Source organism: Triplophysa rosa, linkage group LG22 (genome assembly GCF_024868665.1).
Source record: "Triplophysa rosa linkage group LG22, Trosa_1v2, whole genome shotgun sequence".
Lineage (NCBI taxonomy): Eukaryota > Metazoa > Chordata > Actinopteri > Cypriniformes > Nemacheilidae > Triplophysa > Triplophysa rosa.
This window is the reverse complement of record NC_079911.1, coordinates 18,015,949-18,028,211: the sequence shown is the minus strand read 5'-3', so window position 1 is coordinate 18,028,211 and position 12,263 is coordinate 18,015,949. Positions and strand designations below refer to the sequence as shown.

At 43.2% G+C, this 12,263-nt stretch overlaps 1 protein-coding gene across 1 annotated transcript; it reads left to right on the top strand.

Moving 5' to 3' along the window:
* The first annotated feature begins 419 nt into the window (after nt 1-419).
* mn1a (meningioma 1a) lies at nt 420-11,115 on the top strand. Its single transcript, XM_057321768.1, has 3 exons — nt 420-4,428; nt 9,023-9,083; nt 9,802-11,115. The coding sequence occupies exons 1-2, from the start codon at nt 1,326-1,328 to the stop codon at nt 9,031-9,033; spliced, it is 3,114 nt and encodes a 1,037-aa protein (XP_057177751.1). The 5' UTR covers nt 420-1,325; the 3' UTR covers nt 9,034-9,083; nt 9,802-11,115.
* Nucleotides 11,116-12,263: the final 1,148 nt, after the last annotated feature.

Genomic DNA, 12,263 nt, shown 5'->3' with positions numbered 1-12,263 from the left:
ATAAGACATGTGTTGTCTATATAAGTCTTATAATTTATATTTTTCATTACGTTTTGTCTCATGATTTAAAAAGTAATATATATTATATTCCCACGTCTAGAAGAATTGAATAGGCTATTAAAGGCATTGAATATCTATCAATATTTAGACAACATTTTCTTAATGCAAGGTATTGCAGTAGACTATAGGAAATCTTGAGCTATGCTATTTCACAAAACAACTGATTATAGTGGAAGATATGGTATTGTTTCTTTATCATGTATCTATCTAATACATCATTAAACCTAAATCTTAAATCTATAATATAGCCTTGTTAGGCGTCCTTAAGGGAAGCCCCGCCCCTGTGCGTCAATCTCCGCCTTCCTTGAACGACGCACCGCCCCCTGCGCATGTGTCCCTGTGTCGGCATTGGTGAGAAATCAGCGCTGAAATAGATGAGGGAATGTCAAACTTGTTGCCGATAGCCGGAGGTCAACACATCTGACACAAGGATAGATGAGAAAACCTTTCTGCAGACCGAAGCATTTGATCGAATAGCATGGATTGCGCGGACTGCACGGACAATATTCAAGAAAAGGACGTTTAAATCCTTTGGAGCACGCATTTCATACTGTGACAACAAAAGGAACCGTCGGCTCTCCAGTTTCTAAGGCGCGCGCACACGGCAGTGCATTGAGTCTACGCTTTTCTCACAGGACCAAACGAACGCGCAAAGTTCTATTTTTCGGACTACACAATTAATGCATTAATCTTTTTTTTTTGAATGCATTTGATTTTTTATTGAAAATAGTGCGCGCGCTCATTACATTGGAAACGTGAAAATGGGACATGAGCTCCGTTTGCACCCCTTTGGATATGTGTTAAAGGATTCGGGAACGTTATGCAAAGATTAATAATGTAAACGAGGACTTTCGTTTAAGATGCGCGTTTACCAGAACCGTTGCATTGAAGGCACATTCAGGTTTTTGTGCGTCTTGGATATAAAGCCGTGCGTTTTTATGTTGGATTTGAGGTAGTTCCAGTTAACGTCATCTAATATCTTACTTTCACATCATTAAATATTTACGCAGTATTATTATAACATATATGCATGTGAAATGAAAATCATCATTTTTTCGGCAGTAATGTTATTATAATTATTGTTATTGTAATTTTTTTTCAAATTGGCTCTTACCATGGGCCCCTTGTTAAGAAAATACACAAGAAAAAATTACTCTGTGGAAGTACATAAAATGGACTGTATTTTTGCAAAGGATTGTTTTTAATTTTTTAAACTTGCTGTGAAAAACCACCTTAAACAAAGGAATCCAAGTCCAGTGTTGAAAATGAACTCTAATTATAACAGCGCTGGATTTCATATGAAAGGGCCGTCGGTAGCCGTGGAGCCGATGATGGGCCCCCTAAATGAATCCCCCATGCAGGGACTCAACTTTATGTCGAACAGAGACCAGTATGGATTCCAGACTCATGGCCATGAGGATATGCTTGGTATGGGAGTTCAGCCACAACATCAACTCCACATGCAAGGACCATTCAACCATCAACCACCTAACCACGAGCAGAATTCACATCTGTACCAGGACAACGTCCCCTCCTGCCTGCATGGGGACAGACACATGGGCTTTAACAACACCAATGCAGGTCACCCACACATGTTTGAAGGAGGATATGGTCAGCAGCTAGCAGAAGCACAGACACGGGAGTGCATCTCGCAGCAGCAGCAGCAACAGAGAATGGCTGCAATGCCCGAGTTTCAGCCTCACCATAACGGCAACCACGCGGTTCCAGCACCATGCCTGCCCCTGGACCAGTCGCCTAACCGCGCCGCTTCATTCCACGGCCTGCCTTCCTCATCCCCCGAAACGCACAGACTTGAACATTACAGGCTTTTCCCACAGGGCAGGATGGGGGGATCAGAGCATTGTTTTCCCTGTGATCCTCTGTCAGGGAATTTTGATATGGCTGGATTCTCTACCGCCGAGTCGTCGGAGCCCAAACTTTCCTATTGTGAGACAGGGAACCAAGTGGTCGGGGGTCCTTTTTCTACCTGTAATCGCTCTCGGGGGCCTGTGATGGGCGGCTCTAAAGGCGACCAGCAGCTACCTCAGCAAAATGTATTTTCTGACAGATTTGGCAACAGGGCGAAAATGGATCCAGGGGTTAACGCTAGACACCACCTCGTAGTGCAGCAAAGAAGCGGACCTGTTGATAGGCAAAACTCCGCTTCCCCTGCCCTTCCTCGGTTTTATCACAATCCCGATTACGTACCCAACAATACGGACATTCAGGGCCCTATGGTGCACGTACAACACGGCCACATGGATCGGCCTATACACAGACTGAACAGCCATAACATACATCCCTTCGGGGAGCCAGTGTTTGATGTCCCTCAGCTCGCACCTCAACCCCCCCACCACCCTCACCTTAGCTCTCTGCCTTATTTAAATATGGCTAAAAGGCCACGGTTTGATCTCCCAAACGGCTCTGCTGGAGAGAGCTGCAGCCCCCTAACCAACGGCTTACATAATCGCCCTGGTCTTGAGAACCATCTCTCCCCTTCTGCTTTTCCTTCTCCCATGGGGGACTTCGCATCTCACGTGACGGATGGCTTTCCATCAGGCCCCTTACCCCTGAGCTCTGGCCCAGAGCAACAACAACAGCCACTGCAGCAGCGGCAAAATGCGGCGATGATGATTAAACAAATGGCATCAAGGAGCCAGCAGCAAAGAATGAGGCAACCCGACCTGCAGCAGTTAAGTCTCCATGGGAATGTGACATCAAACGGAATGGGCTGCAGAGGGCCTCTGGGTAATGTGTCTCAGTCAAATTTCGAGAAAAAGCATAATTTTCATGGAAACTTTGACAGTCCCCATCTACCTCAAGAAAACTCATGGTTTCCTGAGCCACAGCAACAGCATTGTAGAGAAACAAACGCTCATGCCTTGGAGCAGACAGACAATGGACACAACATTATTTTTAGACAAAGTGTCACAAGCATGGACATGCAGTCTTTGAATTCCCCAGGAGCACATCATCCGTTTGAAAATAATGTCAGCAATCCTCTGCAGATGCAGTCTCCCGATGAGGGCAACATGCAGTCGGGTGCACCCGCGGACAGGAGGCCGGCCGAATTTGGAGGAATGGCTATGAGGAGGCAACATAGCTTCCCTCCTGGAGGGCCAAATCAACAGGGAGCCCCCCAAAGCAATCCACCAGGATTTAGCTCCTCTCCAGGGAACTATTCCGCCCATCCTGAGTACCTCTCCAGCCAGCACCTGTCAGTCAATAAGCTTGGGGCCCTCTCTTTGGGGAGTTTGAACAAAGGCAGTACAAAAGACAGTGTGTTTGGCCAAAGCTGTCTGGCAGCCCTTTCCACGGCCTGCCAGAATATGATCGCCAGCCTTGGGGCCCCAAACCTCAATGTGACTTTTAATAAGAAAAGCCAAAACGAGGCCAAACGCAAAGCAGGTCAGGTTGAGCAGGACATAAATAGCAGTGGCAGTAGTGGAGCTTGCGGCCCAGGGGCAGAGTATTTCCAGAGCAATGCTTCTCAGAATAGTCAAACGCCTTGCTCTGGGAATAACAACAATACGACGGCGGGTCAAAATGGTACGGGCCAGATGGCGAAAAGGGAAGCTAGCACCCTTTCCCCAAACAACAACATGGAGTCTGGATGTGAGGGGAAAATGGCAACAGGCAACAGCAAAGGGAGGGGGAAGAAAAGACGTGATAGCGGGCACATAAGTCCCGGAAACTTCTCCCCTCAGTGTAGCAGTAACCCTGTTGTCAGCCCAAGTCAGCAAGGTTCCGCTTTGAGCATGGGCATAGAGAGCAGAGGTAAAACTCCAGAGAGGGCCCTGGTCTCCCCTTCCTTTGGAAAACCTGACCTTGCAACTTCAATGGACAGCGGAATTCAAAGCGTAGGCAAATCGGATGGCGTTTCCCCCTGCATGGATTATTTAGATGAAGCGAGCCCAAACTACAACAGCGAGGATGCGCGACCCTGCAGAGCCGGTGTTAAGTGTAACTCTGAAAACAGGGCTGGCTACAGCGATGCTCCGTGCATGGAACAGGTGCGAACGCCATTGAGCAGCTCCGGCCAGGACGAGGTACATCCTCTAGAGATTTTACAGGCTCAGATCCAGCTGCAAAGACAGCAGTTCAGCATCTCTGAGGACCAGCCACTGGGAGGGAAAACAGGCAAGACGGCTGACTGCCAGACTGGACTAAATGGAGAGTGTGCCATGGCCAATTCTAGCCCGGTTGCAGGCAAGGGCTCTGTGAATACCATTGACCTTGACTCTCTCATGACAGAGCAGCATGCCACCTGGTATGTCCCCGGCAACAAGCCTCTGATAGAGGAGCCCGCTAATGACAAGTGCCTGGGATTCTGGGATAGAGCACGAGGCCAGAGTGACAACAAAGAAGGTAAACTTCATTGACTTGCAGTGAGAGCATGATGAATTGCTGTTTTTATGGACTGTTGAGTTTACTTTGATGGCTTAATGGTCGAATAATGAACAACCTTAGGTATCTTAACCTCAGGCGCAGGGACCCATTTACAACTAATCTGTCACCCAGAAGTGATCTTTAATTAGCACACTTTAAAACACTCTGTCTGGAGCTGACAGAAAACAGGATGCAAAAAGCAGGATGAAAAACAATAACTCGCCGATAGGCTGCACTGAGCATATTGTTTTCCTCTGTAATAAAAAAAGATTACTATTTTTATGCTATCATTATAGTTAGTAAATAAATAAGTAAATATTTATTTATTTTAAGACAAGCAACCTGCTTATTACAGATTAGTGAGTTCATTGTTTTTTATCCTGCTTTTGGCATCCTTTTTTATGTGTGTTCAGATTATGCTCAGATAACAAGTGCAAACATATCAGTTTACAGACAAATTTATGTCAATTTGTATGTACATACATAGTTGTGTGTGTAAGAGAACAAATAAATATATAAACTTAATTCGTTTAGTTTAAATGAACATCTTTTTTTACTAATAGTGGACTTGCTAGCTCCTAATCCAATTGTGACATTTTTTTTCCATGTTTGCTTTTGTTTTGAATTACGAGCAGTAATAATTAAAGCTGTTTTTAAATAACACCACTGACACTTTTGTATTAATATTCCTGATATTATTAAAATTATAACAGATGCGCTCATTTATGCACATAATGTACATAAATCTTATACCTTATTTTTTAGCACTCATTTTACATGAGACGTCATATTTGTGTTGAAAAAAACGAAATGTAAATAAACCGGGATCAAAACGTTATAATATCAGGAATATCATGCACGCATAAATCTGACAGGAACGCAGGGCTGAATAAAAAAAAACTCGTAAAATATGCCTGGTCTCCATAATCTATTCATGGGAACATCACTATATATTTTTACCTCAGGTTTTCTTATATTATTTACTGGAAACTTTACCCGGCCGTTCAGATGTATTGTCAGCGGTGTAATATTTCACTCCAGTGCATCATGGGTCACACACAGCCTACATAGCGCTTCGGTTCCTTCTCCTTGCAAACACTGGGCTGTTGTTGCGTTATTTTGGAAACAGCCGTTGTAGAAGGCGGTTAGTTTGCGATTAATTTGACTGCGGACACGCTCGAGCTCGTTATAAAGCCGCGAGGCCTGATAAATGCGCAGCGCGAGGGTTAAACGGAGACATCAGGCGCGTAGCCAACATTCCGTTTGCCTTTACCTCACAATTTTCTTTCCTGTCATTTCGCGCCATGAGACGTGTCATCAAAAGATATGTGTCGCGTCATAGTCATAAAGCGACGTATTTGATTTTCTTCGTGGTTGAATGAGGGTTGCCGGGAGGCAATATTAGTCAGAATATTTTTTTATGAGCCCAGTAGGCTATTTTATTGTAAAACCTCATATCATCAAGGATAGGCTTTTAAACAACCAAAATATTTGAAATCACACACCCCAAAAAAACACGTTATCTCCGTTTTTGCTCCAGGTTTACTAATAATGATGTTATTTTTTTTTATTGAATTTTTTTAAACATAGTGGCTTCTGTGCATATTGGGTTTTGGGAATGTTTAGGACTTGCAGTTGTATTTTGTTATCTGTTATTATTTTTATATAGATTTTTTTGTGGCAGTCTTACATTCCATCATTTTAACAGCTTGATTGAACTTCAAAATATTTTTACTACATAAACTTATTTAAAAAATAATAATTTCAGGGTAGGCCCTATGATTACATGGAACAACCAAATGTAGAACATATTTACAGCATAGCTAAAAGGATTCTATTAATCCGTTTGCAAGCAAGACTGCACATCAGAAACTCACAGCTAGCTCGAACTCTGAGTGTGTTTTTACCGTTTTGCTTAATAAATAGAGAAGGTTGTTGGATGCAATTTCTCAAACGGGGGCTGTCGGATTTTCTGACAGCTCTGAAAGTAAACACTAAAAGACCAGGACACAGAGAAAACAAAGGAGAAGATGCAATGGTCTCATGGGAAAACGACTCAAAACAAGACTCCAGAAACAGGTTTAGAACACGAGTGTAGAGATGCATTTTGTGAGGGAGGGACATCATTGATGTGAAGAGAAAACAGGGCTTGATATCTGTGTGGGAAAAAAATCAGCAAGCGGTGTATACTCCAAACCCGGTGTAATGTGCACATCCTTTACATAAATGAACTTTAAATCTTTGATCATTTTCCCTGTTTGTCAACAGAGGTAGATTTCTCAGTGGCTGCTTTAAAAGAAATCTAAAAATCTTTTTTTTTATTCCAAAACATAACTATGGGCGTCCATATTTTTGATATATTCTCATTAAAAAGAAAAAGAAGAATCATCCAGAATGTTTTTGAGTGGACCGTAAATGTACATAACAAAATGTGACATTAATGCAGATGCATATTAAGGCTTCGCTCATCTGTTAATCTGTTAGTCATTGCCACCATTTGCATGCAATTGTTTTTTAATTAAATTGAGTAAATTCACAGCCAACAGCTCTGGCTGGTGTGATTGAAATGAATTTGTTAGTGTGCGATGCATGCGCAGACGCACCTCTTCATGGAAGTGTTTGTTTGCAGAGCAGAATTAATTAGACTGTTTTCCCATGGCCGTGTGATACACAGCTTTTTTCCATGAGGAATGTCGGGGTGGAAAAGAAAAAAACCCACGATCTTGTCCTGCTTGTCTTGGCATGCGTCGAATTCCGCTTTTTCATTTTGTCAAAAGACAGGCGTGTACCGCCAAAGATGCATCAGCAAGACCCGACGCTTTGAATGGTGCGTGATCTCTCCACGCTAAGCGTTGAGATGAGGTTCACCAAAAATGAACCGTCTGTCACTGTTACTTCCACATCATTCCGCCTTGTATTGTTCCCTTCTTTTTATTTTGTTTAAGCACAAAGGTTAGCTGTTATTTTCCATACAACAAAATCAATCGCTAAAAAGATGCTTTAAAAACGCTTTAAAGACGTTTTTAACCAGCATATCAAGATCTTTTCAAAAGCGAAGAACCGTCGGTCATCCCTCGAGCTCGCGCCAAGATTAAAATTTCCACGTCACCTCATATGTTGTTGTCATACATGTTTCTAACATCACTAATGTTTCTTCTTAGCAACTCCACCCACTGAAACATAAACCAACAACTTCTCCCCCTCATTTGTAAGTGACCAGGCAAAACTGAGAGCTCGCCTGTGAACGGCATATGGAGCAGAAGGGTGTTGCTTTTCCATGCGTACGGGTTAGCGCATGTGTTGCACTGGCCAAGAGAACATGTCCAAGAGCCAGACAGAGCAGTCAACCATCCCGACAGCAGTCAGCCAGCCAGACTGGGCCCCACAGCTGGCCCGATTTCCAGCCCTTCCCCTCTCCCGATTCTAGGCCCAGTGCTCATGAAGGCGATCCCTGTCCACGGTAGTGAAGGGGGGGGCGGGGGCTGGAGGGGGTTGGGAGGGAGACGGCCCCAGGGCTCTGATGTGAAACTCCTTCAGTGCTCTGGGCCTTCGAAAACCGTGAAAAGCTCTTTCATATCCCTTGGCTTGGGTCCCGCGCTCTCTTTAGAATATTTTAGAATAATTTCATTCTAATTTGTCAATGGAAATTCAAACCATATAACAGCATATAAAAACAGGTTCTAGAGGGACTAGTTTATGTAAAAGAGAACGTTAGTGCCAAGCTATTTCCACGCTCTTGTGTGAGGAGACACCCACTGTGTCCCCTGCAGTTCTGCTGGCTGCTGTTTAGACACTTGGAATATAGCCGCTCAACAATGATATGGATTCGATCCCAGCGTTTGAGTAATGAAGTCTGCACTGTCGGGATGATTCGCGAGATGAGAGTTTAAAGGAACAGTTCACGAAAAAGAAGAAATTTCTGTAACCGTTGGTGTGTCGTTACGAAAACGTATGACTCGGCTTCCTCAGTGGACTACAAAAGATGAATTTCTGGGGAAAAAAATCATCTTAAAGGGCTGAATGGGGACTGGGGTTGTCAAGATCCATAAAAGCAGTTCATGAGTCTTCTTAGGCCATTGCTTTAGCTTTGTGTGACCAATTGTGACTTATCATATTGTTAAAAATGTATTCCCCCTCAGGTGGTTCAAAACCTGTATGCGATTCTTTCTTTTGAGAAATGTCTCTGTGATTTTGTTTTCATACAATGGGGGTTCAGTGTTGTTTGGTTTCCAACATTCTTCCAAATATCTTCTCTTGTGATCTGCAGAAGAAAGAAAGTCATACAGGTTTGAATTTACATGACGGATGAATAAATGATGAAAGAATTCTGGGTGAACTATCCCTTTAGGTCAGTCAACATTTACAGTACGCGTAGTATGTGAACAGCAGGATCCCCCCCAAAAAATATTTGTTGTTCTATGCAAGAAAGTCATGTCAAGATTATTTTCTGGGTAATTTATACTTTAAGTCCCTGTAATGTTTAACCTAACAAGTTAAAAAAAGTTTGTTTTTTACTCCGACGTCAGTGCTGTCATGTGATATTAATTTGTTTTTCTCTTGTATCTCCCCACAGGACATGGTTAGACGCACCATCAGACGGCCAGAAGTGGCTCTTTAGCGTATCACTTAAAAAGGTAACAGAATCACTTCTATCCGTCATCACAGGGAAAGCCATTGACTTCTTTTCCTCTCTGCCATACAGAGCGCAGCAGCGGGGTTCCAGCAGAACAAATCCCATAGAGAAATTAATTCCTAACGACAACGTTTACAGACCTACCATGAGCTCTGAGATTAAGTGATGTTTGCTATTGTTGAGGTCACAAGTCTGTGTGAGTTCAACCCCAAAAAATAATAGTGTGTAATAGCGATTACGATATGGAATCGTGAGAAATGCTCCACCCATCGGAGGAGTTTCGTTACCATGGAAACATGTGCCTAAATACTGCCCACTCCCATGATGCATTGCAAGTGATGTAATCAAATGTTTACACTCTTCTTTAACTTATATACACGTTGTGAAATGTCGCCATCACCCATAAAATAATTTTGTGTTCCCCCCCAAATTTGGTTCAAATCATAGTTTGTAATGTGGTTTCGGAGCTTTTAATTTGAAAATGCTAATGCGGAAAATGAATGGGGAAAATATCTCCGGAACCAAGGTGGTCACTGCTGCGCTCTATTATTCGTAGCCACTTACTTGATTTTCACGCAATCAGACGCAGGCGTCGCGCCATCTGTCTCCTCAAACCGTGCCACTGTTCATGCCTCTCCCGTTGCTATTTCTTGTCCGCAGCGATTCCACGGCAACAGAATGACTGACATGTGTCGCGTCTCTGTGTGCGCTCTCCACAGGTGCTGCACGATGTCGATGTGGGGATGGGGGAGGAACCCAGAGGGAAGCCACCCGCGGTGCCCTGATTCTCGGGACCGGGGGGTGGAGGGCCCCCCGCAGTTTCTCTCGCTTCCAGATGCGACCCGAACTCATCCAGAACAACTCCAACCACTTTGAGACCTTGCTGGCTGCTTTCTCAAACTGTAAGGACAGTGGTCGACTTGGTGTATTCCAGCAGTAATTGGATATCTCCAATTTTTTTTAAACTAGCACTAGAGAAACCACAATCCTCTCGCCGGGTGTCTGTTTGGGCCAACAACGAAATCTTTTTAGATTCACAGGAGAGAAGAGACAATGGGATTCAGGAAATACACAAGCACACCAGACTGGAATCTTGGACAGCGACGCTCGGTTGCTTTTAGTGTATTTTTATCTCCTAAAAACCGTTGTTCCGTCTTTGTTTGGATTACCTCATATTTTTGTAACTTGACTTCCGAGTGAGGGTTAGATTAGATGCTAAGAGAGTGCTGCTCTCTTTATAAATATTTATTCTCTCTGTTTGTTCGGCAAAGCTTCTTTATTTGTAATCGGAACATTTCAGAGGTCTTCTATTGACGGATAAATGCGACTCTTCCCCCTCCAATCCCCATCGCCGTTCCATCTGTTACAGATAACTTTTTTGTGTTATTGCCATTTTTGTTTTTATCTCGTTTTTTGTTTAAACCTCGAGAATTCTGACGGCGAGAGACAGAATTCCTTCACACGAGAGGACGGCAGCGCATCATAAAGCTTCCCTTTCTGTCCGAGGTCTCGAGCAGCAGTCTCCATGTCTGTGGTGGGTCAACCTTTTGACTTTTAAAGGCCAGTGGGGGTTCTCTCCTCTCCCTACTGTTTTTGGAAATTTGATATTCACCCTGAGAACATCCCTTTGTGACCCTGCCCGGCCAGCATCGGAATGCCATTGTTTCAAGTCGAAACTCTGCTTTGCCTGGGTTTTCCCTCCTTACCCAGCCTCCATTGAGACCCTGAGCTTCCCTCTGCCTTTAAACCAACTGATGGTGAATATGTTTAGTTGGAATTGGCAGGCTATTCAAGCGAGGACAATGGTTCCTGACAAAAGACTTTCCTTTTAAGAAAATAGGTTTTCTTTTGGGGAGAAAAATGTCTTTAACCATTTTTTTTGGTCGTCGACACCTCTCCGTTTTCTTGTGCTACCTCTTTTCTTCATTTTTCTCTCATTATTGTGATATACACGAAGCTTAAAGTGAAGTTATTTGTGTCCGCAGATTTTTTTGTGTAAATAACCTGTATATTATGGATCAGTTATTAACAATAAATATGTTGTAAATTACTGCACTTTTCCAAGTATTACTTGTCTCAGAGTGCTGTTGAATCCCAGCGTGTTCCTGTTGACCTCCGCAGAGCGCCTGTCATCTAATTCAATATTTTCCTATGAAATGTGGCAGTCTTCCCAAGAGAAACCTAAATTAGCACGCTCTCCGTACCAAAGAGCTACTGCTCCGAGTCTTTTCGTCTGTTTTAAAAGCAGCCGACTCTATCCGGTTTCGTTTGATTAGGGGGCACCGGGTTTGAGATATTGCCTGAGAAATGGAGTCTTTATGTTTACTCTGAACTAATCTTAAACAGTGGGAAAATACTTCGGAAAGAGAGTCGAGGAGGCTGTTTGTGAAATGCTCGGCTACAAATCTCCAGTGGTTTGGACGGCCTTCGAGACTGCTGGGTTAGGTGGTGAAATCCCTCGAGAATCTCTGATCACGATTACCTCATTGCTCTTCATGTAAATCATTGCTTATTGATGATAGTTAAACACGTTATATAAATATATAAAGCACATGCACACGACATTTGGAGCAGATGTTGAAGACTCTTGATTTGTTTATCGTACAGAAGTAAACAAAAATGTCTGTCAAATCAATCTGTGAAACGTATACGTATTAAACCTCGAATGTACTGTATTAACATGGGTTAACAACATTGGTGAAGCTTAAACCAGCAGAAGTATTTCAGAATAGACCTGCAACCCTAATTTTGGTTTACAGGTATTTTGTGTTCATATTTATAATGCAGAACTCAATACCGCGGCGATTTCGATTCCCAGGAGTGACGCACCGTCTAAGAGACGGAATCTTTCACAGGAAACGCAGTCTGAAAAATGTCCTAGCTCAGTTAGGCCGAAGGTGCGTTTTCTTTGGCTGGCGCCAGACATTCTTGTTCTTGTTTTTCCAATTTAGTGGAACTACAGTGAGACAGTTTTCCCATTTGGAGATGACTGGGGCTCTCTGCTTTTACTATTGTTGATTGTCACTGGGAGACTACTTCCAGCCTTCTCTCCTTCCAGACAAAAAAATAATAAATTCAATTCATACAGCTTTTCCTCATGAACAACGTGAAAGCGCTTGCAAACGAGCTTGATTGATAATATACTTTTATTTAGCATATTAGAGATGCAGATGTTTGTAAA